Genomic DNA, 27,313 nt, shown 5'->3' with positions numbered 1-27,313 from the left:
TTGATCACTTGATTGACACATTGTTTTAAACACAAACGCCTGTTGTTGATGTATTTTTTTTTTAATATTATTTATTTCCCATAGACGTGGACTTTTGGCTTATCAACTAAATTTAAGAACAAAAAAAATTTGCAAAAAAAAAAAAATGGATTCATATAGGTATATGTGTATATATTAGAGGTTTACGCCGATGGTTAAAGGCATCGGCGGCGGCGTAGAGGTCAAAATGACTCGGCGGCGGCGGCGTAGTAGTCAGAAAGAACCGGCGGCGGCGGCGCGTCAAATAAGGCAAAAAGGCCATTTTAATGAGTTATTTATTTTTTTTTAAGTTTTATAAAGAACAATGACACTGAAGGCCGCGCTGAAGCTGCGCCGATGCCGCACCAGCGGCGCGCCGCGGCGCGCCGTTATTTTCATAATTTGGCGGCGGCGCGTCAAATAAGGCAAAAATCGGCGGCGGCGGCGGCGTGGCGCGGCGGCGTATATGTCTAGTATATATAGATAAATATGAGGAGGGATATCTGTACAATTAGAGAGTATCGACTTAAGATTAAGACTAGAATTATGCTTCAATTTTGAATAGTTTTTTTTTTAACTTAACTAAAAAAAATTATGTAATTTCGTTACAATTTCTTTTTTTTGTTGTTGTTAATCTCTGGTTAAGTATGAATATTTACATGTACAAATACTGTTGCTCTAAAAAATATATATTTAATTAGGAGATATTCGATATTAAGTTTCTTATTATTTTGTTTAGTCCAAAGTGATGTGCGGATTCGTGTAGGTGAAGCCATGGAACTGCTTTTGATCCATGGAAGCCAGAATCTCCTTGTCGATGGGCGTTAGACGCACTCGCTCCCTGGTAAAAACGCGATCGAAATATTGTGTATCCAGGGGATGTTTCTGGGTGGGAAAAATATTAAAAAATAAATTATATATGTATTATATATAATATTATTAAAGAAATGTATATAAAAGCTTACCACTTGCGGCTTAAATGGCGGCTCTATTTGCCGCTTTTCCAGCAGACCCCAATCGATGGGTCGGAAAAATATGTGATCGGCTATATCGCCAGCGGGACTATACTGGGAGCCAATGCGCTTCGTATAGTCCTTCTCCAGCAACTGAAAAATTATAAAATAAATAATATTAATATATAAATATTAAATTAAAAATAAAATATAAATTATATATCCGTACCCCACGAAGTATGCCAGTTGCCTCGGCAGATATATAGACTGGGAACCATGGAATTTCATTGCAAATCGACCAGAAGAGCTCGTCCTCGTCACAGCCACTGAATGGCGACTGTCCAATCAGCATTTCATAGAGCAGCACACCGAACGACCACCAATCCACGTTCTGATTGTACTTTTCGCCCTGCAAAATACATAATATAGATTATAGTTTTAATATATGGTATATATCATAAAAAGGTTAATTAAAACAGTCGAATATATAATTTTCCAATCAAAAACTGAGCTTTAATTTAAAAAAAAATACAAAGAAAACAAAACGTGGTTTCATTGGTCGTGGGAATTTCCATTATCATTGGATGCTGAGAGAGTTTCGGCTCTCTCTCCGCTCTTAGCTTCGCAATTCCTTCTTTCCTTCATCATTCTTATTCGCCCACGCAAATTGTTTGGTCAATAAACGTTGCACTCTTATGAAAACGCTGAACAAATGCAATTGCAAGTGCGAGTGAGACAGCGCGACTGGCCAGTGTCAGTGATGTGAAAAAGTCCCGTTGGTTTCCGCCTTGCTTTCTTGCTTTTCTCCTTACTCTGATCCGTAAAAGCAAAGCAAAGAATAGAGAGTATGAAAAAGGGTGAAAAACGGGCAAAAAATGACCGAAAATGTGCCGTTTGTTGTTTTCTGTGGTTCAAGTAAAGGAAATGCCAGTGATTTGCCTAATTTGTAATACAAACAGGCGAGTAAACTTCGCCTATTGATTTTCTATATTTCGTTTATTTTATTTGCCTCCCTTATTGTTTTTGTTTTTTTTCTGGATTTATTCTTATGCACATTTGCTGTGAAATGTTGCTCAACACCCAATTAGGTACAAATGCTGCTAGAAAATGTTGACAAGCGAACCCAAATGTTGCTCAACACCCAGATAGGTACCGATATTGCTAAGAAAAGGTTGATTAAACAGGGCAATAGAAAATGTTGACAAGCGAACCCAAATAGCGAGAAATGTTGCTAAGAACATGTTGAGCGCACTAGAAAATGTTGAAAAGCAAAACAAAATGTTGCCCTACACCGAGTGGGGTTTTCATTATGGTTTTCATGGTACTAAATATATATAAAAAAACAAACAGGCTTTGTTGTCCCCCTAGCACCACAATTTGGAGGGTAAATATTTAATAAAAGCTACGCATAACTGTCGAAATAATAATCCCTCGGCTGCCGCTTAGCTCAATTAGCGCTTGCGTTCACGGTTGTAGTATTTCCACGTTCTGCAAATAGTCGGCTTCACCAAGTAGGTGCACTCGTCGGACGGCAGGTCCGGATAGGAATCGTGGCAACACTCTGAGAAGCACGGGTACTTTGTTTTCCGTCTTTCGCAGTAGCCAGTCTTGAGGGGGTTTTGGCATATGAGAGGTTCGCATGGCTCCGCCGAGCAGTTGGACACCTTCAACCGCTTGCAAATGTTGGGCGGTTTCATTAGTTGACATAATTCACTGGGATCAAGCACGCACTTGCTCTCCGTACAATGAGTTTTCCTGGGTAAAACATCCTTGCGTTGGCGTCGCGGAGGGTTTGGCGGTAATGGGATGCACTGCACCTTGCCCTGGTGACCTTTTACCGTGCACTCGTTCCAGGTGCGCGGATACTGGCGTGTCAACATATTTTGGGGCTTGTAGTGAGTGAGATCCCAGCCTGGTGCTTCTTTAGCTTTGAATTCTGGGTACGAGCGCCACTTGTACTCCGTCTGCCAGCAGGCGTTGGTCACATTGGTCCTTTCCGGCGGCATGAGGTCGGGCCTGGGGTACGACCTGGGCACCTTGTGGTACAACTGGTTGCGCAACGGTGCCACCAGTGCGCCAAACAAGCTTTGCGGAAGCCGGGACATCGACAGGAGGGCTAAGCCCTTACACTGCATTACACTTGACATAATTTTTTGCCTAAATTTTACACAATTTAATCCTTAAAATGAATAGACAAATTTGGAACTCAAAATCATAAAAAAAAAACACAAGGAAAGAATTTTTAGACAAATCACGACCGAAACTGGGGTGAGGATGTGTTAATCCATTGAAACTGTTTGTGAGACTGATGGCTGTCACAGTCTCTGGTCAAGTAACTTGACATTTGAACTGAAGTAAGGATCATGGGTATGTGGATTGGATAAATTTATGTTATTTTTATCATCAAAAAGGGATTTCCAAAATTCGAATTCCTAAAAATAGCTAAGTCCTTCTATTCTCTCACATTTTCTTGTAACTTCTGGTTGTATTATATCGATTTATATAAAATTTTTTGATTTGTTATCAAAATATATATATTTATTTGAATTACCTTAATGATTTCGGGCGCCATATAATCGGGTGTGCCGCAAAAGCTATCGGCCGTCTTGTCCAAATAGATTTGCAATTTGCACATGCCAAAATCGGCAATACGAACATGTCCCTCGTAATCCAAAAGGACATTATCCAGCTTGAGATCTCTGTTGAAAATAAAAAAAAAATAAACATAATATATATTAGTTTATATTTATTATTATTTTTTTTTATTATAAACTCACCTATAGATAATGCCCTTTTTGTGCAGGAACTTAAGGCCCGATATGATTTCGGCGCCATAGAATCTGGCCCGCTCCTCGGAGAAGCGTCCGCTCTCCTGGATGTGGAACATGAGATCACCGCCATTCAGATACTCCATCACAAAGAACAAGTGGCTCTGGGGGATACATTTAAATGTTATAAATAATCGAAATCTAAGATCGATATATCGATTTATATAAATATTTAAGAGCATATGTTGATAATATTTTACAAATACCATATTTATTATAATTAATAATATATTCGATAATTATGGAGATGTGACATTATCGATATATAGCTTATCGTTTTTCAAATGGACGAGAGACTGACTGCCAGAACCAACGAGAGATTTTGTTCTTTCTGGGGGAGATCGTCCCCCAAAGTCATAAATAATTAAAATACCTTCTAATCGGTGTCAATGTTGCGAATTGAAGATGCAGATGCAGATGCAGAATTCGCAGCGAGAGAACAAACTCAGAGATCTCGGACGGACAGGCACCCTGATCTACATGATGTCCGATCGACGTTGTCGTCGTCGTGTGCCTCAAATCGATGGCCAGACCCCAGGGCTCTAATTATAGAGCGTTTTACCTTTTCTTGGGCTAAATATAGCCAGATAGGCCAATCGGATTGTTCTATATAATCAGACACACCTTCGATTGGTGACCCTAATTGAAAAGGTGTGAAAATCGGTCTTGATTGTTTTTTTTATAATGTGTTTTCGTTTTGAACAGGAATTAGTTTTGGAAATTTTTTTTATATTATGGGTATTTCTTATTAAATATTTATAAGTTTCTATTTAAATAATTAATTAAATTATTATTAAATTAATTTAAAAAAGGCTTTGTAATACTAAAATTTAATTTGGGGGTCATTGACTTTTTGTGACCTTAAACAAGGTCTGCTGCTTCCTCAACAGGTGGCTAAGCAGATAATGACTCATTCGATATAAATTTAGATGTTTAAAAAGTCTTTTAAAATTAATTTATTACTTTTATAATTAAGGTATATATTTATATATATTTTAGAATTAAAAAAAAGAATAAGGAAGTACTTTTTATATAATTTTTGTTCAAAAAATTCTTGTAATGCCTTAAATATTATCTTAAAAAATTCTTTATAACTAAACAATAATTATATTAAAATCCCCTTAAAACTCACCTCCGTTTGGAAGGTGCAAAACAGATGACACAGATAGGGATGTTTGGTGCCCAGGGCCAGGACCTTGCGTTCAATCAAAGTCGAGTCCACATCATCGTCCTCCAGTACGACATCCTTTTTCAGGCACTTGATGGCATAATAGTACGTGGTATCACGCAGCTCGGCCAACAGAACCTGTCCAAAAAAAAAACAATCACAATATTTAATTAATATACGTAATAATAATAATTAAAGACAAGACAATGAACTCACCTTGCCGAAACTTCCTTTGCCAAGAACGGCGAGAAAGTGGAAATCATCTACCGAATAATTCTTAAATCTAGGTATTACTGTTGCTGGCGCAGTGAAACGTCCGGATTTTTGGAATTGTGAATATGTATATGATGTTTCTGTTCAAGATTTATATATAGTTGCAGTGGTAGAGTTGATAAGAAAATACAGAGAGAGAGGAAGACAAGGAGAGATATGTATATAGTGAGCTGGGTTAGTTAAAATAATTATAAATTTAAGAAATATTTATTAGAAGAGGTCTATGAGAGTACTGGTTCACTTGAGTGGCAATATATATGTATCTAAGGATCTTATATTATTTAGCATACCATCGTGTTCCTCGCTTGGCTCGATTTTATACGCTGGATTCAAGCTGGGGGGAGTGCTGGGCGAATCGCGGGCTTCACGGGCTCCTAATTTATTTTGTTTATTATTTAAAAATAAATTAGTTGGGTTCTATCAAAGATCTGGGAGTATTTCAGATGATTTTTCTATTATATTATATTATTTATTTATGTGAACTTGATTTTGCTTGAATGTTATGAAAGTAAGATAGCTTAAAATGTGATTATTTTAAATATATTTTTGGAAATATTAAATTTAAAAATTGAAAGAAAAAAATACTAAATTATATAAAAATAAATATTTTTAAATATTTAAATATTTTTTAATTTGTAATTTGTTTTAAATAATATTTAAAATATTAATTTAAAATGCCTGTTTTCGGCCTCAAGCCTAACTTTAACATTATTTAATTGATTTTTTAAACAAAAAAATATATTTCTTTTTTATAAAAAAGCCTTGAATAATATCATATTTTTTTTAAATTAATTTTATTTAATTTATTGAAAACCTGTCTGTTTTATTTTATTATTTATTAGTATTCTTTTTGTTTTTTTATGTAAATAGTTTACTATATATATATTTTTTTAATATATTTAAAAGAGCTATAAATAAATATCTGTAAATCCTATTATCACATTAAAAAATATCTCCATTTTAAACAAAATCAAGCCCATATATAATCATAATTTTACGTCCTTGATCGTTTCCCATTTTTATATTTTTTGTGTGTGCATTTTGTATAGTTTTTACCTCGTTTCACGTAGTTGAGTGCCTCGACGATGAGTTTCTGATTGACACCGCATAAATTGGCCGTGAGCCGCTCGCATTTCTTGTGACAATTCACGTCACATTCTATGGGATCGATTTTTGTTTTGTATGAGTATATATATGTATATATATGCCCACGCATCGCATCGAGAAGAGGAATTAAGTGCAAACAAATTGTTATTAAAATTTTAGCAGCATGAAAAATGTGTGTTCCTGTTGCGATTTATTATTGGCTGATTTTTGGCTTTTCTTTTTTTGGGAAAACGTTTAGTAATTGCTTCGAAAAATAAATGGTATTTGTTTACCCATATCCCATATTTTCTATTTATAGTGCATATATATTATGTATTTTGTTCCGTATTTGTTTACATATTTTTAAATACTTTTTAAAGTAAAAAACACGATAAACAATTAATTTAAATTTAATATTTAAAAGTTTAAAAATGTCTATTCTATAATTTCTCACAGTGCAGATTAATTGCATTCAAGACATTCGATTTCCGCTAATTAATATTGGCCTCTGCTGGTCGGGATGTTCACAAACAATGCGAATCCGCTTTTTGATTGCATTTCCAACCAATTGACCGGATATCACGTATACGCAGTGTGGTAACGAAAGTCAAAACAAACGGATTTCGAACATTCCCTCTTTCAAAGTTTATATAATCGGCAAATTGACTTGGCTATCTGGCTCATAACTGCGTTGTTTTTATATTGTTTTGGTACTGCAGAGGGGAATGTATATACCATATACACATATATATCTATACAGATATAGCTTTACTATATATCCTCTAGACATTGTTCCCCCCAAAAAGAAAAGCTCGCCGCTGCTCAGACAGACACGACGATGACCTAAACAATTTGTTTTCATTTGTTGTTTTGGCTAAAAGTAAAATGCCAACTTGTCGATTTTCTTTTCCTTCTCACTCTCTCTCCCTTTTCAGAATTTTCCTTTTGCAGCTCTCTCTCTCGGCAATTTTCTCTTCTTTTGTGTAGTTTTATTGCGGCTTCTGGCAGCGGATCTCTGATCTCTCTGGCAAATTCTCGCACAAGCATCAAGGAAACGCCACCACGGAACAGTAATCAACGATAAAATTCTCGACGAAAAATTACATAAAACACGAAATCGACTAAAAGAAATAGGAAGTCGAAAACATAGGGGTATTTTACCTATAAGCAATGCCTAATTTTATATGATTTTTCTAGGCACAATACAATGTTTAATTGTAGCAAAGAAGAGTCACTTAGGGATGTAGTTCAACAAATAATATTCACCAATATTCAACAACAACTAAAGAATGACTGATTCGGTTCAACAACAGCTTTCAACAACAGCTTTCAACAACAGCTTTCAACAACAGCTTCTAACATCCACTTTCGCCTACAGTTTTCAACAATAATCCGTAGCATCCGTGTTAAAAAACACTTTTCAACAACAGTACTTTACAATACTTTTCAGCAACAGTATTTAACAATACTTTTAAACAACAGTTTTTAACAATACTTTTCAACAACAACGCAAAAGCCACCACAAAACCAAATAACAACAAAATAAAATAAACAAATTGATTGTTTTTCAGAATAAAACAAACAAATGACAAATGTTATTTCACAAAAAACCACAACACCAATACATTTTCCAAATATTTCAAATTCCAATTCATTAAGTTCCTTTAAAATAATTAATTTCTCACTATTTATTCCCACTTAAATGTCGCATAAAAATGTTGAAAGTCTCACATTTTCACAGCCAATAACTCACAATTTTCCTCCAGCTGCTGCTCACTGGCTGGCTGGTCAATGAACTTTTGTCATCATTGTTCACAGCTTTTCCCCGAGAGATGATTTTCGTATAAAATGATTTGGTATGATTTTTCACTTCCTAGTTAACACCTCGAATGTGGGTCTAGTAATGGGACCAGCAACTTGCCGAGTGAATATTCTTATAGTCTTACGAATTATACAAATTGTGTGGGGATTTTTACTTTGCCCGGGATCTCGCTGCTATATATGCTTAGCTAACTGAAAACATTATGACTTTTGTTTATTTCGCTATCTTTTGTTTTTCTTTCATTCCTGAAAATTGTTTGCATGCCTATCTATAACTCATATCTATTGAGAGAGAAACCGAAAGCATTCCGAAATGGTTGGGGGGGAAATTCAGTAAGTCGGAAAAGCGCTCTTATTTTTCTTCGATTTTTGTTTTTTGACCCAGACACGTGCCGCACTCAAGTGACCAGTGGAAAGGGGGGGGATAGGATATTGTTTTCTTAGATGCACAGAGATAAAATTATAGCTATTTCATGGAAATCTTCGAGTAATAATATTAATTATTAAAAAAAAATATATATTTTCTATAGATTTTCATATTTTAAATAATCGTTTTTCTTAAGTGTTTTGTTCTTTTCAAAACTTTTTTAATTAATTAATTTTCCTAGCCGCTTATAATTTTCACTCTGTGCCTGATCTTTCTTTACAAAAGAGAGAGGACATTATTCCTGTCGCCTTACCTAACATCTTCTTGGGACTGGAGGGCGCGGTGCCGCCCTCAAAGCCGGAATCGTTGCTGCACGTGCTCATACGTATAATGGATGGCGATCCAGAACCGGAACCGGCAGCGGCAACACCACCACCACCACCACCAGCAGTAGAACCAGCGGCTGTAACGCTCAAGGTAATGGCACTGGTAGCTGTTCCACCACCATCAGTGGAATCCTTGCCAGCATTTGCCTTTGAATCCACGGAACTGGCACTACTTGCCGAGGATTCACTGCACTCCTCGCTCTCATCGTCGCTATCCTCATCCAGGGATCCACCTGATCCCTCCTCAGAGCCACTCTCATCGTCCGTATTCTCATCGGAATAGACAATCTTTTCGCGCTTCCACAGGGGACGCGGTGTGGCCACTAGTGGATATCGTGGCGCCTCCTCCTTTACATAGCACTTGTTGGTAGTATCGATTTTGATCTTCTTTTGGGGATCAAAGCGTTTGGCTTCGGCAGCGGCTTTCGCCTTTTGCTTTTTCTTCTCCTTGCGCTGTTTCTTCTTCATGCTGGCCGTCAGGTGGATAGAACCGTCGATGCTGGAATAATCTGGCGAACTGACGTCGTCGTAGCTATCGTCGCTGCTCTCGGCCGACGATGGGACGTAGTCCTCTAGAACGGCATCAACGTCTCGCAGATACTGTGCCAAATTCGATACTGTTGCAAACTTTGATAAATTATTGCCGACGCCGTCGGCGATGCCTTCGCCGCAGCTGTTGTCGTTGTCGTCGTGGTCGCGGTCGTGAGCAACATCAAGAGCGGGAGCGTTAACAGCAGTAGCAACAACATCAAGAGCGGTAGGACTAGCACCTAGACTGGGAGCAACACCTAGACTGGGAGCCACATTGAGAGCAGAAGTTGCAGAAGTTGTAGGCGTTGCAGTTGTCGCATTGCTTGTTGCTGCCGCGGCTGCTGCTGCTGCTGCTGCTGCCGGCGATGACGCATTTGTGGCCTGTTGCTGCTGTTGCTGTTGCTGTTGCACTTGCAATGCCTGCTTGCTGGGGGCCAGCGTTATAAATTGATCGGCATTGATTGGGGTCACATTGCTCTCAGTATCAGGCTGAGATATTGCCGCTGTTGCTCCTGCCTTCTTTTTGCCGGCACTTTTTGGCTTTATCGCTTTCGGTGATTGCACCTTTGACTTGGCGGCTTCCGTCAATTTCGTTTTGGTTTCCGTTTGCCCTGCCAATGTTGCTGCCGTGTCGTGTTGCTGCTGCTGCTGCTGTTGTTCCTTATGCGTTGTTTTATTTATTTTCGTTTCGGCTGAGACCGAGACAGCGGCTGCCGTTGCCTGTTGTTGTTCAGGTGACTTGGCCATTTGCCCGCTATTTATTTTTGGCCCTGCTGTTTCGTTCAGTTTTGATTTGGCCGCTGCTGTTGGTGTTGCAGCAGCAGCGTTGCCAGATATTGTTTTAGCTGTTGCTGCTGCTGCTCCTCCGACTGCTGTCTTACCAACAGTTGTTGCTGCTGTCATCGCTGTTGTCTTTGCTATTGTTGTCTTTGGAATTGCTGGTGCTGTTGTTTTGGCTTCATCTGTCGCTGGTTTGAGTGGGGTTGCTGCAGCTTTAATCTGTGGAGTTGTTGGTGTTGCAGCTTTAGCCTGTGGGGTAGATGTTGGTGGTGAGACTTTTGTTGGTTCTACAGCTTTGATTTCTGATGTGGTTGGTGAAACTTTTGTTGTGGGCTCAGCTTTTATCTGCGGCGTTGGTAATTTTTTCTCCTTGTCTGTTGGTGAATCTTTTCCAGCTGATGGCTTTTCTTCCTTGCTTGTTGGTGAACTTTTTGTAGTTGTCTCTGTTTTGATTTCTGTTGTTGTTGGTGAAGCTTTTGCTTTTTCCTGCAAGCTTGTTGGTGTTTCTGTTTTTATTTGCGTTGTTGGTGGTGAAACTTTTGTTGGTGTTTCCGTTTTTATTTTAGGTGCATCCGGTGTTTTTGGTGTTTCTACTTTTAGTGGTGGTGTTTCCACAATTATTTTTGGTGTAGTCACTTTAGTTGTTGGTGAATCGTTTGAGGGCGTTGTAGATTTCGCCTCCACCACCGATGTTGCTTTTGGTGAAACCTTTTTGGCCAAAACAGTTGTTGTTTTGGGTTTAGCAGCATCCGCTACAGTTGGTTTTTTCTTGGGTGATGTGACTTTTAATTTTGGTGTATCAGTTGTGGGTGTTGTTGTAGTTTTTGAAGAATCTTTGCCTGTACCTATTGAGCTCTTTATCTCGGTTGGAGTGGTTGCTGTCTTAAGTTCTATGAGAAGTTCCGACTTAAGTTTCGGCGTTGTTGGTGTCTTTGATTCTGTCTTTGTTTCCTTGGGTGTCATTGGTGTCGTTGGTGGCATTTCCTCTTCGAGGAGTCGCTCCTGTCGCTCTGCATTAACCTTTTTCCGATTGGTCATGTAGAGAGTTTCCCGTGATCCAATTTGCGACCAAAAGTCCTCACCGCTTTCGGATTTTTGAATGGCCTTGCGAATGGGCTTGGGGGTGGCCACACCACCCTCGATCTTGGTCTCTGTTGACTTTGGCGTGGCCACACCACTTACCACTTTGGCCTCTGTTGGCTTGGGCTTCTGCTCCTGATGTTGCTGCTGCTCTTGATGCTGCTTCTGCTGCTGCTCCTGTATGGCCGCCTCGTCGAAGGTAAAAATCTGCGCCACACTCACATGCTGCTCCGGCTGCTGGCCAGCCTTGGCGCTGCTGACCTTCTTTAGCGGCGATGTCTTGGTTGTTTTTGGAGCTGCCCGCATGAATCCCTCCGGTAGGACGGCCTGCTCTCTCACCTCCACCGCCGCCGGTGGTGTCTTTTTCTTGGGCAGCTTGAAAACCTTGTGTATCTGATGGTGCTCCTCCACCGTCTCCACATTCACCGTGAACTTGGGCTTGGGACTGGGACTTGGCGTGGAACTCGATCCCGAACCGGAGCTGACAGCGGCCAATGACTGTAGGTTCGAGGTGTCCTCATTCAGTTCCAAAACACTGGGCATATGATCGATCTGTGGCGTCACCTGAGGGGCATTCTCCACCTCCACAATGGCGGTGATCTTGTGGCGCAATTTCTTGCTCTTCTTGGAGCGTCGCTTGGCTCTCTCGCCGCTAGCGGCCTCATCCGCTGTGGTGGTGCTATCATGACTGGACCGACGCTCCAGGTGGATCAGCTGGAAGGTGCCAGAGCTGGACTTTTGCAGCTTGTTCAGGATCTCCTGCTCCTGTTCCTGTATAATCGAAGCCCGGCGTCGCAGTTCACCGGCATTCAGATCGTCGTCTATCTTGTCGGAAGAGATATCCTCACAAATGTCATGGAACGTGGGACACTGCACCAGGCTCAGCCGCCGTATGGTCTTTTCAATTTCCTCAAGATTTTCCTGCTTCTCCGAGGCGGAGATGGAGGCGGTGTCCGAGTCCTCCTGTTCTTCCTTGTCCAGCGTGGCTTTGGTTTCCGTCACCTCTGGAGTTTGACTCCTCTTGAGGTTCTGTCTGAGTATGGGCTGTGCCTGCTCTTCCTTCTCATCTCTGATGTAGAATCTCTCCCGTAGCAGTTCTCCCGGTGACTTTTTATTGCTGGTGGCGGGAAAAGCGGCTAGTTCTTCGGCCAATTTCTGGCGCCAACTCAGACTGGGCTCGGTGGCTGGCGGCAGATCCCTGAACTGATGATCCTGTTGTGCCTGCTGCAGAACCTGCTCCTTGGGACGTTCCTTGCTGCGCCTGCGAATCGTTGAGAGCCGAACGACGGCACGATTTCTTTTGATGGTGGATCTACGATTGGGACGGGCTTCGGTTCTTGCCGGATCTTGATTATCCGATGAGGTGACCTCCTCCTGTCTGTCTGTCTCCTTGGGTGTGATCTCTTCTTTGATTTCCTCCTTGGACTGCAAAGGTTTTTCCTCCTTCTGCTCCTTATCCTCCTTCTCTTTTTCGATGGTCCTGGCTGAGGACACTCCCCGGCGATATCTTGAGGAGCTAACATCTATATCCGCCGTATTAATGGCAATGGGACGCGGTGGAATATATCGGCTTGTGGTCCCCGAGGAGCCATAACTGGGACTGGACACCGAGGAGCTGCTGTATTTGGGCGACTGGATTCTGGTCAAAGGCATCAGGCTGCTGTGACCACTATGCCGGCCGGTCTCGGTGATTGTGGTTAGCTTTGGCTGATACCGTGAAACGGAGGAGGATGTGGAGCTGCTGCCGGTATAACTGCTGGGGGAACGCGGCGAGGAGGGACCCAGCGGCACCATATAGCTGGCCGGATAGGAGCGATTGTAGCTGGAGGTGTAACTGGAGCCGGGTGAGCCCAGATTTAGGCCCAGGCCGGAGCTATAGTACGGCGAATACAGCTGGCTGCTGCCGCCGCTGTAATAGTAGTTGGTCGTGTCCGAGTACAGAGGCATAGCGAGGCCTTTTTTCAACACTTATTGAACCAAAAAAAAAATATATAAAAAATGTTTTGTATATCACTCTGTGTGTTGTTGGCTTTTCTTTTGGCAATTTTTCCGCTTTTCACTGTTTTTTTTTTCGGTTGAATTGTTTTTTCTTGATTCGTTTAGGATCTCATATTTTGTGTGTAATTACGCTGTGATGCAAAAACATATAATATCTAGATAGTATGTATTCCTAAATGGCACACGGGGGTTATTTATTTGTCATATTTATTGGTTTAGTTATTAATTAATTAATTAATTTATTCTCAGGTTTATTTATGTAATTATTTTAATTTTTTATGGTTGTATTCATTTCTTTTTTCATAAAAATAATTTTATCTTTATTTTTAAAAGGCCCACAAAAAAATATACATAAAAACCTACTTAAAACCAAGTGTAAAGTTAAAAAAAAAATATATATAAAAAAATTAATAAGAAAACTAAAAATGGAAAGTAAAAAAAGACTTTTAAAATAATTTTACTAAGCTTTTTGTACCATTTTTTGGTTGTTTTCATATTTTTTTTTTGGTTTTTCTATTTGAAAAATGTGTTAAAAAAAAGTAATATATTTTTAAGCCAGTCAAAAATTAATTGTAGTTTTTCAAAATGAATAATTTTCCTAATATTTTTCTAAAAATAAAATAAATTATATATATTTTAAATATTTTAATATAATAAATAATTAAAAAAAAATTAAATAAATATTAAAAAATAGTTAACGAGTTGAATTATAGGACTTGTTGTTAATCAATAAATATAATTGTTTCTTTCATTAATGAAAATCTCCAAAAAACCAAAACAAATGTCTAAAAGACTGAAAAGTTTTCTTCAAAATAAAAAAAAGGTGTTAATTGCTTGAAATAAACACACTTCCCTCTACTTCCCTGTACTTCCCTCCCCTGTTCAGTATCTTTTCATTCGTTAACCAAATAAACTGATTGAATTCGATTTTCCTTCGTGAGATTCCAAATCCAATTCGATTTCCGGCCAAACCAAAGTCGATGTCAATAACTCAATTTAATTGCAAGCAGCAACTACACACTAAAGGGGGCTATAATAATCCCAACGTTGCTTGGGCAACACATTATAAATTTCAAAGATTTAACCATAAATTCGATGGCACTTCACTTGATTCCTCGCAGGTTAATGCTTGCCGAGAGATCTACAACATATATACTATATACACAGTTGTATCGGCTCTAGATCTACCTCTGCATACATATGTACATATATACATCTCTCGGCCCTCACCGCTGTGTATTTAATTATACAATTTTCAGTTTGAGAATTTGAAATTTCAAAACTGCTGTCATAATAATGTGCCTGCCAGCCAGCATTTGGCAATAGCACACGAATCGGGCAGTTCACATTAATTATGGCCTAATTGGCACAAAAGGGTTTAATTCCCCATGATCGAGCGATCGGAAACGAATCAAAAGTTGTTAATTAATCTATAATTGAAATTTTTATAATACAAAAAAAAAAACATAAAATGCAATTTAGATAAGTTTCTGAGTTGATTGGGTTTTTGATATTTTAAAGAAATAATTTAAAATTAAATAATTAAATTTGATAGCAATATTTCTGAAGGAATTTGAAAAAATATACAGTGATATTTGTTTGTTTTTATTAAAATTAAAATTAGCAATATTTAAATTTCTTTAATTTTCTTTCTTCTTTCTTTTTCTATTATAAAAAACTTTTAAAAATATTTACAAATTTTTTAAAATTATTTAAAAATTGTATAAAAATATTTAAAATTCTTTTTAAAATATTTAAAAATCTTTTAAAAATATATAAATATCTTTTAAATATTTACAAATCTTTTAAAAATATTTAAAAATCTTTTAAAAATGTTTAAAAATCTTTTAAAAATATTTAAAAATCTTTTAAAATATTTAAAAATCTTTTAAAATATATAAAAATCTTTTAAAAATATTTAAAAATCTTTTAAAATATATAAAAATCTTTTAAAAATATTTAAAAATCTTTTAAAAATATTTAAAAATCATTTTAATATATTTAAAAATCTTTTGAATATATTTAAAAATTGTAATTGCTAATTTTAATTTATTTAATTATCTGAGTAATTCATATTTAAATTTAAAGCTAACTTTTGCATTATTTTACAAAATAAATGTTTAGCAAATATAAATATTTATTTTCTTTGGTTTTTATTAAATGATTATTTCAGGCAATAGTTAAACGTTTTTCGTAGAAATCTTTGGAATAATATTTCAAAATTTATTTCAAATTTAAAATACGTCTAGTAAATTAGTTCTTCTAAGCTCTTAACCTTAAGATTTTACTTCCCCTTCCTAGTCGTGCCCCAAATTAATTTTAGCCTTAAAATTAGCTTTAAAAATTGTCTGAATCATTCGGGAAATAAATAAAAAAAAGCTGATTAATTCACCGACAAATTCTTTCCCAATTGTTTATGCAAATTAAACAAATAATGTTGTTCCAGGGAAAATCGACTTGGATCAGCGAAAACTCCTAGAATATATGCAATATTATTCTGCCAAAGGAAATAGATAAAATTGAAATGGAATTGTCATTGACTGAAGGTCAGTGCCTGGCCTGGAATTGATGGCTTTTCAATAATTAACGCCCTGCGTGTGTTCAATGGACTTATTATATGTTTTATTATTGGCCATCGTCTGAGCCTTTTTTTGACCACATGTGCCATATAGAAATAGATATACTATATATGTATATATATACAAATTATATATATAAATCCAACGTAGGAGATATTATAATTTTTTGCATGACGTAAGCGCTCACGAGTCGTTGTCTGCGATTTTCTTCTCAGCGATTTTTGCCACGCATGAAAATATTTGACACTTTTTTTTTGTTCCGTATTTTTCTGTTTTTTTATTATAACTTTTTGTTTTATTTTTTTATTAGCCTTCTAGTGCACACACTTGAATTTTTTATTGTATTTTTTTTTGTATGATTTTCTGTTGTTATAATTTTTACCGTAAACGCGACGACAGGCAGCAACAGCCCAAAAAAAAATAATAAAATTAAATCGAAGAAGGAGCTCTTTATAATCTCGACGTGGCGAACGCATTAACGGAAACTACTGAAATGTGGAAAAAGGCAGCGCAGAAAATTTTCAATTCCGAAGGCGAAAAAAAAGAATTCACGGGAAAATTCGAAGACCATCTGTGTGAGAAGAGAGGCTAACTTTGCAGCAGCAGCAGAGATACTACACACGTGTATCTGTATCTGTATTTTGTACACACAACAAAAAATAGTAACTAAAATTTTGTAAAAATATATTTTAAATGGTTTTATGGGGGAAAAATACAAAGTAAAAGGCTTGAAAATATCTAAAAGTAAGCCTTTTATGTCAAACAATGCATTTAAATTTCATAAAAAATTCCCTTTACGATGAAACAACTTTTAAATATACTTTAAATATAACTTTCATGGTGAAAAATCATTTTAAATTCCTTTTGAATTTTTTTAATCGCAAAAAATTATTAAAGATATATAAAATTCTTCCTTTATTTAGAAAACCTTTGTTAAAAAAACCCTTAAATATTCCCAAATAAAACCCAAACAGTTTAAAATATTAATTTTTTAACAGAAAATCTCTATATGCCTTAACTAAAATCATTATTTTCCTCTCAGTGTAGTTGTTTCTTGTATTTCTACCTGTATGTGTGTTGAGGCAAAGGCATAGTCACAGGCCCAGATCAGCATCTTCCTCTTGCCATTATCAGCATCTCTGCCAATTTCGAAATATGCCCCGTCAGAAAAAGATCAACACACACTCATACACACGCACACACACACATAAACACACACTCTAAAAGCTATTGCCATAAATTTTCACACAAAGGCGAGCGCGGTGTTTTTCGAATTTCGAAAAGCATCAAAAACCATTTTGACGTATTTTTTGCACAGCGAAAGTAAAAGCGAAAAGTTGAGAGAGAGCGAAAGAGAGTGGGAGAAATCGAAGGAGAGAGATATATCTTGGGGATAAAACAAATTCGAGAACGAACAATTTTGAGAGAAAGAAAGAAACACAGAAGCTGTCATAAAATATGCGGAACAATTAACTAAAATAAGTATAGGTAAAAATATATGCACCTATTTAGGTTTCATAAGATTTGTTACAACAAAAGAGAAAGAAATATAACTAGAAAATGTATTAAGGGACTTAAACAATATTTATTTATAAACTTAAGGTATTAAAAATAATATTTTACCATGTTGAGAGTTGATTTTAACTATTTATTTTGTAATTTTTGGAAAATAATAAAATGTATAAAATGTTTTATTGTAGACCTAATTTTTGGTTTGTACAAAAAATATAAATTTAATAAATTAAAGAGAAAAATAAACCATACTTTGAGAGCTAAAAGCTGTCAATTAAAAACAATTTTTAAAGAGAAACTAAAATTTAAAACCAAAAACCCTTTAAAAATGTTCTAAAGATTCATACAAATGTCGAAATGCTGTCATAAAATGTGTGACCAATTAATTGTCACTAAATTGTCAGGCATAAGTCTAATCAAACATCAAAGTGTTCAGTTAGGGGATATATAATAATAAAAAAAAAAAAAATAAATAATGTATTTAAACAAATGCAAAATTCTCTCCGAAAGAGAAAAAGTGTCAAGAGAAACTGAAATGCCTGCCAAACATCAAAGTGTTAATTATGTTTATTGTTTTGTTTAGGATATAAAATCACAAAAATGGCAAATAATTTATTCAAAATTAATATTCATCATTTTATAATTAAATATATAAAAATATTATTAGTTATGCGACGAAAGATGCACAAGTTAAAGAAAATATATTAACTTGTTTAAGAAGTTTCTCTAAGCATCAAAATTTAAAGAAAATAAATAAATTATCTAGAAAATTAAATGCAAATATCTAAAATCTAATAAATTTAAAAAATAAATAAATCAATTTTATTCTTTAAAACCAACAAATCTAGGGATTATAATTTACAAGCAAAAACCACAATGCTATGTCTTAAAAAAGCTTCCTAAAAAATGTAAATTTAATTACTTAAACCATGAATTTTTATAGAAAAAGAAGTTCATGGTTTTGACGTAATAAATAAATAATACAAATAATTATTTAAAATAATTTTAAAAAGTTAAAAACAGTTTGACATCTTTGCCAACATGGACTTTTAGCAGTTTTGCCATCCAAAAGGCTTTTTTTCTGGGCGATCATCAATTCACTTGTTTGTGGCACCTGCTATCAAGATGTTTAGCTAAAATTGTCCAATTTCCCCCTTTCCTTTTCCTTTTCTTTCCCTTCCGAGGTGATGCGAAATGCCAGAAATGCCGCACGTAGGATATATCTCACATGAGACCCATACCCCATACCCCATTCCTAATGCCATACTATAACCATAGGCATCATATAGTTATGGCCAAAATAATAGGAGAATTAAATTAAAATTTAACAGTAATTTTATTTATAGATTTATTTATTTAAAAAAAATTCATAGAAATGCTTTAAAAAATTTTACTTCTTTGAAATTTTTATTTTAAAATTGTTATGGGTAAAATAATAGGAGAATTTAATTAAAATTTAACAGTAATTATATTTAAAGATTTATTTATTAATAAAATTAAATTTTTGTAATACAGAATTTTATTCAAAAATTTTACTTCTTTGCAAATTATATTTTAAAATTGTTATGGGTAAAATAATAGGAGAATTTAATTAAAATTTAACAGTAATTATATTTAAAGATTTATTTATTAATAAAATTAAATTTTTGTAATACAGAATTTTATTCAAAAATTTTACTTCTTTGCAAATTATATTTTAAAATTATTATGGGTAAAATAATAGGAGAATTTAATTAAAATTTAACAGTAATTTTATTTATAAATTATTTATTGTTACCTTTAATTAATTATTGTGTCGTGACAGAATTTATTTATTAATAAAATATAATTTTTTTAATACAGAAATTCTTTCAAAAATTGTACTTCTTTGAAATTTATATTTCAAAATAGTTTTCAACAATTTTATAAATATTTATGACTTTCCTAAAATATTTAAAAATCTTCTAAATCTATTTTATTGACCTGCACTATGCTGGCCACGTTCCTAGGACGCGAAACTCATAGAGCGTGTACATGCGATGCTAATGGTGACGCTTTTCGGTTCCGCAAAGTACATTTATAGATCGGAGGAGAGCAGGGGGTGGAGGAGGAGGTGGCAAGTGGAAAGCGCCAAACAACTAGAAATAGAACTGCAACATGCTTTTCTCTTTTCTATTTCTTTTTTTTATTTTAATTTTTTCTGCTGGCTCAGTACTTAATCTTTGCGATTTATAGCGTTCGAAAGTGTGAGGGGTATAGACGAGTGTTTTTATATATTTTAGTGCGATATTTTTGCGACTGCATTCCTTTTGGTGTCACTTGTATGTAAAAGTGTCAGGCTCTGAGCACACACTTGTTCACTTGGAATGAAAGACACCATAAACCATATGCGATTTAACGAGTTTTTAAATGTATTTAATATATATATTTTTTTTTCTAAAAGTAATTATAAATAAATGTTGATTATTTGTTTAGAATTCAATTAAATACATATTTTGGGGCTTAAGAAAATTAGAAAGAAACTGAAGTGAGGATAAGATAATTATTTAATTAATTAACTATTATTATTCAATATTTAATAAATATTTTTAAGGATATTTTAGTTTTTTATAAACTTAAAATTCTGGATAAAACAAAGTTAATCCTCTAATATTTAAAATAATTTAAAAACATTTCTAAAAAAAATATAGAAAACAATTTAAAAGCATTTCTTAAAAGAAATGTGTTACAAAATAAAATCAACAAATATTTAAAAGCTCCTAAATGTTGTTTTTAATATTTTTAACATATTTTCTAAGGCCTAAAAAATCCTAGACAATTTACAGGGCATTCCCTTAGTCGATTTAAGCGACTTTGTTATGTCTTCTTGTTATTTTTGGCTTGTTTCGTTGGCAATGTTTAATTAATTTATTTTTTTTGTGTGTTTGGCAAAGTCGCAATAAATTGATTTCGAATGCAGTCTGTCCATCTGCTATATAAAGGCGATTTCGGCTCGATCTGGCTTTTGCATTATTTCCGCTTTTCAACGGCAAGTGAAAGTCTTTTGTTCGTGTGACAAACGCAAATAATTTTGTAAATTAAATGTTGAAATAAAATGAATCACTGGTATATATTTATAAAAATATATCTTGTTTTTTATTAAATTTCCAGCAGAGAAAAATTTTAATATTTCCTTGTCTATATACACCTGAATTTAAGCCAGAAATTATATTAATAAGCTGACACAATTACGAAAATTCTATGAAATTCCAGAGAATGTATTTCGTAAAGAGCGAGAATTTCAGTAAAAACAAAAAATAATTACTACATTTTTCAACGAAAATACCTTTTGGAATTTCATTTGAATTTTTTTTATGTTACCTTTAAAAGAAAATAATTTTAAGAGCTCAGATTTCTTTCTTTCTTCTAAGCAATTTAATGTATAAAATAATTTTTTTTTTTTTGTTAATAAGAAATTTTAATATCCCAGGATATTTCCTTTATTTCCCTTTATTTACTACACTGACCGTTACATTTTCCCGAGGCTGCAGAAAAAAGCCCAAAAGCCTGAGGTGCTAATAATTGCTAAAGGAATTGTTTAAGCTTTTCGTGGAAAGCTATTTATTTACCTCTGACACAGGTGGTGCCACCTGGCAAAAGCTCAAAGCCAATATTGAAATCGCAATAGGATTTAATATTTAATAATATATAATAAAATATATTATAATAAGGATTGAGTAAGAGCACTTAAAAAGTAAAGAACTTTAAGGAATTTATAGCAAAGTAAATTTTATATAAAAGTTTAAACCTTTTGTTTTAATATTAAATCAAAAGGTTATTACGTGAGCTTATTATTTTTAAATAAAAATTTGAGTTTATAATTTAAAAATATTAAATAAAATCCTATTTTTAATGAATGTTGTATTTTAAATATAAAATTAAATCAAATTCAATTTGATTATTAAAAAATAAATCAAAAAACTTTTATAAAATGTTACATTTTAAATATCAAATGAAATAATGTACCAGTGCCTTTACTTAAACACTTAAAAAAAAATATTCATTATATATTTGCGTAATGTAAAAATGGATTCTGATAAACTCACCTTCACATTTGAGACCCTGAATAAAAAATCCACCCATCAGCGAGCCGCAATGGTCACAAAAAGTCGGCGACATAAATGTATGGGGCTTAAAGCGATGCGGCATGTCGATTTTGAAGCGTTCACGAAGTAACTAAATTTATAGGAAATAATAAAAAATAGTAATTAATAATTATTAAACAAATTAAACATCTTGCTTAACCCACAATTGTACTGGCCGAGGTAAAAACGGAGCCAGAGCATTTGCCCAAAAGCTTTTCATGGCATTTCTTGTGCACCACCGTCTGGCAAACTATAAGAAAATTTTTTAAAATTATTTAATTTATCAGAAATATATTTTATAAAAATAAAAAACTTACTTATGCACTGATAACCCTGCTTGCCAAAGCCCCAAAGGAACAGATTGCAAAAGGCACAAAAGGTGGGCTGACGAAAGAACTTGGCCACAAAGCGATGGCCATTGATGTCATGGGTTCTGAAAGGGTTATTATTATTATTAGTAATACAAATAGTATTAAAAAATAATAAAAAATATTTAAAAAATGATAAAGTTTAAAAAGAATACCCACTTCTGGTGCTTAATGGCTCCTCGGCGATTGGTTATGCTTCTGGGCCGCGTTCGCCTGTCCACATAGACCCCGCCGCCAGTGACTCCGCCACCATTGCCGCCTCTCTCGCCAGTAGCTCCTCCTGCACTACTCTCTCGATCTCGATCTCTATCTCTTTCCCTGTGATAAGCTTCCTCTTTGGAGTGCTGCCGCGGCAGCTCAAAGGAATGCTGCTTGCCATAATGATCCCGATCCCGATCTCGATCTCGATCTCGATCTCGATCTCGATCTCTTCTGGCTCCTCCAGAGGCACTGCTGCCACTCAACCCACTGCCAGCGCCGCTACTACTGGTGGAACTGGGCTTGTGGCGTGTCTGTAAATAAGTAAAATGATTAGAATTTTATATAATAAAAAAATAAATATATATTTATAAATTTAGAAAGTAATTTGTAGTAAAAAATTCAACAAAATTTCCGCCTGATAGAATACTTTACATATATGTAGGTATTTTATTGTCTGTTTATACATTAGTTTTATACTTCTAAATTTTGCTAAACAGAAACCAAATCGTACTGGCAAATTAATGGCTTTGATTTGTAAATAATTCTGCTAAGTAGTAATTACTTTGGAAAGGCTAAACAAATAGAATGCTTGCTCTGGCTCATTGTAAAACTATTTTCAATTGAATGTTGTTTGGTTTAGAATCTAACTAACTGAAAAATATTCTATAATATATAGATAAAGAGTATAATATTATAGATTATATTAACCTCATGACTCTGTTGATGGCGCGATGTTGATCCTCCCGAGCTTCTTGGTCGCTGGCTGCTCGAGCTGTTGGTCTTCTGCTTGCGCAACTGGGGACGTGTAAACATCATCTTGAAGACTTGCTATATGGGATTCCAAGTCCAATTTCAAATCCCATCTATATTCAAAAACTGGCAAAGGGAGGGGCTTCTGTTTAGTGTTTTCTGTGTGTGTGTGTGTGTGGCGTGTGTTCTATTCCTTCTAGATTTGCATTAAATAAACAGTTTGCATTCTTCAGTCAGCTGTAGATTATATCCGCAGCCATGTTGATGGATATCTGGAATATAACAAAAACAAGATAAATATAGGGAAAACAAAGAAATTAGGGAAATATATGCAAAAAACAGAAGAGAAGTTATTTAATTCGTTATTGCTTTGTAACTATATTATAAACTCTTTAAATCTTTAAATTACATAAATAATTTATAAATAATTAATTAATTTCACAAAGTAAACAATAAGTAGGATAAAGACAAAATAAATGAAATGAAAATGAAAACAATAAGAAGTTTCAAGTGTGACCAACTTGTAGGCCTTAGAAAAAGGATATTTTTCAGTGCTGTATAATGTCAAGACTTGAGAAAAACTTTATTCAGTGTTGGGTAGCGCTTTTACTGGTCTTTAGAAAATTTTAAATTTTATAGAAAACTTTTAAAATTAATTAAATTTAAATTTATATAATAATAATATAATATAAATATATATAATAATAATATAATATAAATATATATAATAATAATATAATATAAATATATATAATAATAATATAATATAAATATATATAATATAATATAATAAGTTTATATAATATATTTATTTAACCATATTAATATTAAATTGCCATTAAATTGTATTATTTATTAAGTTCTAAATATGTTAGTAAACTTAATTTGTTGTCATGTTAACTCTTGGCCTTGATATAACATTTTTTTTGACATTTCACCTCCTTCCCCTAAAGAATTGTGTCACGTAGGCGCCACGACATTGACAAGTGGGAGGAGAGGTGTTAATGGGTAGGGGGGTTGAAGGCAACTCAAAAACCATTTGTCTCCAATGATAACCAGACTGATGATCACTACGAGAATCTATTATTTACACAGGGCAAAAAAAATGCCTATAATATTTGCCACAATTTACAAATTTACATATATTTTTTTTTTATAAATTCCTAAAAAAAAGTGACTTTCCAAATACTGACTTAAATTTCTTTGCTAAAATACACATTTCATCTGTCAACAGATTTATTTGCATGTTCAGTTATTTTTCTGCAAGCCATAAAACTCATTTTTTATGCCTAAAAAATATATAGTATGTGTGAATGTTTTCCTTGGAAATGTTGGGCTTTGGTCAAAACATTTTAATTCAACGGAATTAAGATGGTTTCAACATAATTTGAGTGAATATTTTGTATTTTTTTTCGAAGGGTAACCTTACATTATTTGCATTTGTTGTGTGGATTTTCTGTTTGTTATTTATTGTGATTTTTACAGCTTAACAGCGGCAGCAAAAACAGGGAGGCAAATTTGTTGGAGGGAATCCGCTGGCAAAAGGCGAAACGTTTAAAAATATGATTTCTGTTTTTGCTTCGACGCTCCACCACCAAAAATAAGCTCTTGATTCATTTAAAAATTTGTTGTGAATGCGCGCTGCCTTCTGCCTCGGACTGTTGTTAATGTTATTAAAAATAGAAATTAAGTGGCGAATTGTGCGAGATTGCGTGCCAATTGATTGCCGGATATGATAAAAACAACACAAACAAGATGCGCCAGAGGAACCCACCACCACCCACCTCTTGCCGAAATTTGTGTGTGCTCCTCAGGGTTAAGGTTTGTGTCTCCACGCACACACACATCAAGGTTAACATCATTATAGATGACGGGGGATCACCCAAGAATTTTAATCTCCCTAAACCTCTTAAGAGGCGTCCATGAGAGTTGCTCATAAAATATTTGTGGGGAAAACATGGTCAGTCGTTTGACAAAACAAGTGGAAATTATATATTATATGTAAATACATAAATATATAATAAAATAATAAATATAAAATCTATATAAATTATTATTGATCTTATTAGGTGTGTGGGAATTGTGCTCTAATTAAAATTAAGTTTTTTGAAGGATTTTTTATGACTTGTTAATATTTAATTTTATATTTTGTTAATATTTTTAGACAAATGTTTTCTTGATTCAGTTTTGTATGAGTTGTTTATTAATTATACAAAAAAAAAAATGTATTAAAATTATACAAAATATTTTAAAAATTTTAAATAAATAAATAAATATTTTATTTTAAATATTTTACAATTTTTAAAATATTTAAAATAAAATATTTAAAAAATGTATTAACATTATACAAAATATTATAAAAATAAATAAATATTTTATTTTAAATATTTTAAAAATTTTACTTTATTTTGTATAATTTTAAATAAATAAATAAATAAAATTTTAAATATTTAAATATTAAATATCATAATTGCAGACTATTGATGATTTACTCATATTAAATTTAATATTTGAAAATATTGAAAATATTGAAAATATTTGAAAATATTGAAAATTTTTGAAAATATTGAAAATATTTATAAAATTTGTATATTCATTAATTTGTGTATTGATTTATCAAAAAAAAAAAATTGATACATATATAAATATTTATATATATATATATATATATATATTATTGTAAACATTCTGCTTTAAATAATGATATATATTTCTTATATATTATAGAATGTCTAAGACATTTTTTTAAATTTAGGATTAACCTTTTTAATTTATATATTTTAAGGTTTCTTTTAAGTTTTTATATACATTTTCTGTTTCATCGTTAACAGTATTTTAAATTACAATTATTTTGTTTTAAAGTAGCTAAACTGAAGAAATATAAATCTATATAAAAATAAATGTTAAAAAATGTTTTGTATAAAAAAGTTAAAGCTTTCAATTTGTATTAAATATGGTTACGAAAAGGCTATCTGAGATTCATTTAAATATTTTTGTGTAGTTTTTTAAATATAATTTAACATAAATAAAAGACACTAAAAACATATGTTTTAAATTAGTTTATTGTTAAATAATAAATAACCTTCACATTACTTTAAAATATTAAAAAACAAGTCCCCTAAATAAATCTCCAGTTTAAAAATCTCTCAATTTATAAGTAATTTTTAATAGAATTTTTTCTCATTTAGTTCTACAATCACTCACATTCGTAAAGCAATTTATTTAGTTTTGATGGAATCGTAATACGTAAATACACAGAGAACACTCACACGATGATTTTGCTTAATGAACTGATTTTCACACCGCAGATCCATTTCGGAATTTGTAATTTTCTGTTGGCCAGAGTTTTTCGTTGATTTTCACATTGATTTCGTTGACGGATTAACTTGTGGGCCATTCAAGAGGGTATGTAGTCTTATTTTTTTGTTAGTTTATTAGAATATATCCAACTGATCCGGGTACCTTAACCCCTGGCACGTGTTTGAGGCTAAAACAGAACGAACGTGAATGATATGAATGCAAGGTAAAAATTGGTAAATAAGAAACAATTAATGGAGGGAAAGGAAAGACTTTTGGATTCTGGACTATATGGGAGCTACTATAAACACATTCCACACACACACACACACACAGTCGTACACACAATAATAAATATTTCTTAGTGAAATGCTTTTGTTTTAATGCCCCGAAAAACACAGCGCAAATTGACTGTATAATTGTGCGGTTGCCAGAGGCGTTTTTCGTTATTTTCCTTTACTTTCCTGTGCCCCTTTTTCTATATAGATATACATATATATGTATATATATACATACATCTGCCTATATGTATATAGTTCTTGATGACGTCATGCTAGGGGAAAAGGCAAGCCACACAGGTGCACAACACAGGTGTTGTCTCAGATTTTCTTTCCGTGCACTTTTTAGCCAGAAATTCGTACACTTTTGCTTTCACTTTATATATAGAATGTGTTTTCACATACAAAAAAATATAAATAAATAATATAAATAATATTAAGAGAGAGAGAGAGAGAGGGAAAGAGAAATTTCCCTTTCAGCACGCACTTGTATTTGGCTGCATCACGCATACGCCACGTTGCACATTCTTCAATTCCGATTTCCGATTCCGATTTGTTGTGTGTGTTGCGCGACAAACAAAAACTGCTCTCTATATATAATACATTTCTTTTGTATATAGATGTATGTATTAATCAACGAAATTCTCAACAAAGCAAAACAAGAAACACCACCCAACGTGGAACAATAGCAACAGCAACAGCAGCAGCAGCAGAAGGTAATAATAAATAGCTTCGAACTGTGTTTCGTATGAAAATTCTTCCGCTCCGCGTTTTTCCGACGCGTTCGCACGGGAACACTCAGCATCCGTATCTGAAAGTGATATACCCAGGCACTATATCTGTATCCAAGAGATCCGGAGGTTCCGAGGAGCCGCCGCCGGAGAGCTTCGTTTTTCGATCTATATAGACAGCATAGGCATTGCTTTTGCTGCTGTA

General features: G+C 33.9%; 2 protein-coding genes across 5 annotated transcripts; both read right to left on the bottom strand.

Annotated features, from left to right (window-relative positions):
- Window positions 1-298: 298 nt before the first annotated feature.
- Pkcdelta (Protein kinase C delta) lies at window positions 299-27,007 on the bottom strand. Of its 4 annotated transcripts, XM_017168812.3 has the most exons (16): window positions 26,865-27,007; window positions 26,072-26,289; window positions 22,761-23,074; window positions 22,011-22,363; window positions 21,801-21,916; window positions 21,648-21,733; window positions 21,445-21,574; window positions 6,297-6,398; window positions 5,531-5,614; window positions 5,184-5,320; window positions 4,932-5,105; window positions 3,749-3,903; window positions 3,523-3,670; window positions 1,201-1,380; window positions 984-1,124; window positions 299-903 (listed from the first exon to the last, which is right to left on the bottom strand). In XM_017168812.3, the coding sequence occupies exons 3-16, from the start codon at window positions 22,866-22,868 to the stop codon at window positions 754-756; spliced, it is 2,064 nt and encodes a 687-aa protein (XP_017024301.1). In that variant the 5' UTR covers window positions 22,869-23,074; window positions 26,072-26,289; window positions 26,865-27,007; the 3' UTR covers window positions 299-753. The 4 variants fall into 4 exon arrangements, with proteins under 4 accessions (XP_017024301.1, XP_017024305.1, XP_017024303.1 ...); XM_017168816.3 differs by lacking the exon at window positions 26,072-26,289 and having other exon boundaries at window positions 26,865-26,960; XM_017168814.3 differs by lacking the exons at window positions 26,072-26,289; window positions 26,865-27,007 and adding an exon at window positions 23,212-23,306.
- On the bottom strand, window positions 2,324-3,282 carry LOC138929187 (uncharacterized). Its single transcript, XM_070288481.1, has one exon. It carries the CDS (start codon window positions 3,116-3,118, stop codon window positions 2,423-2,425), a length of 696 nt encoding a protein of 231 aa, XP_070144582.1. The 5' UTR covers window positions 3,119-3,282; the 3' UTR covers window positions 2,324-2,422.
- Window positions 27,008-27,313: the final 306 nt, after the last annotated feature.

The sequence above is a fragment of the Drosophila kikkawai genome, chromosome X (assembly GCF_030179895.1).
Source record: "Drosophila kikkawai strain 14028-0561.14 chromosome X, DkikHiC1v2, whole genome shotgun sequence".
NCBI classification, from domain to species: Eukaryota; Metazoa; Arthropoda; class Insecta; order Diptera; family Drosophilidae; genus Drosophila; species Drosophila kikkawai.
The sequence above is the reverse complement of the archived record's forward strand: the minus strand, read 5'-3'. Positions and strand labels throughout refer to the sequence as shown.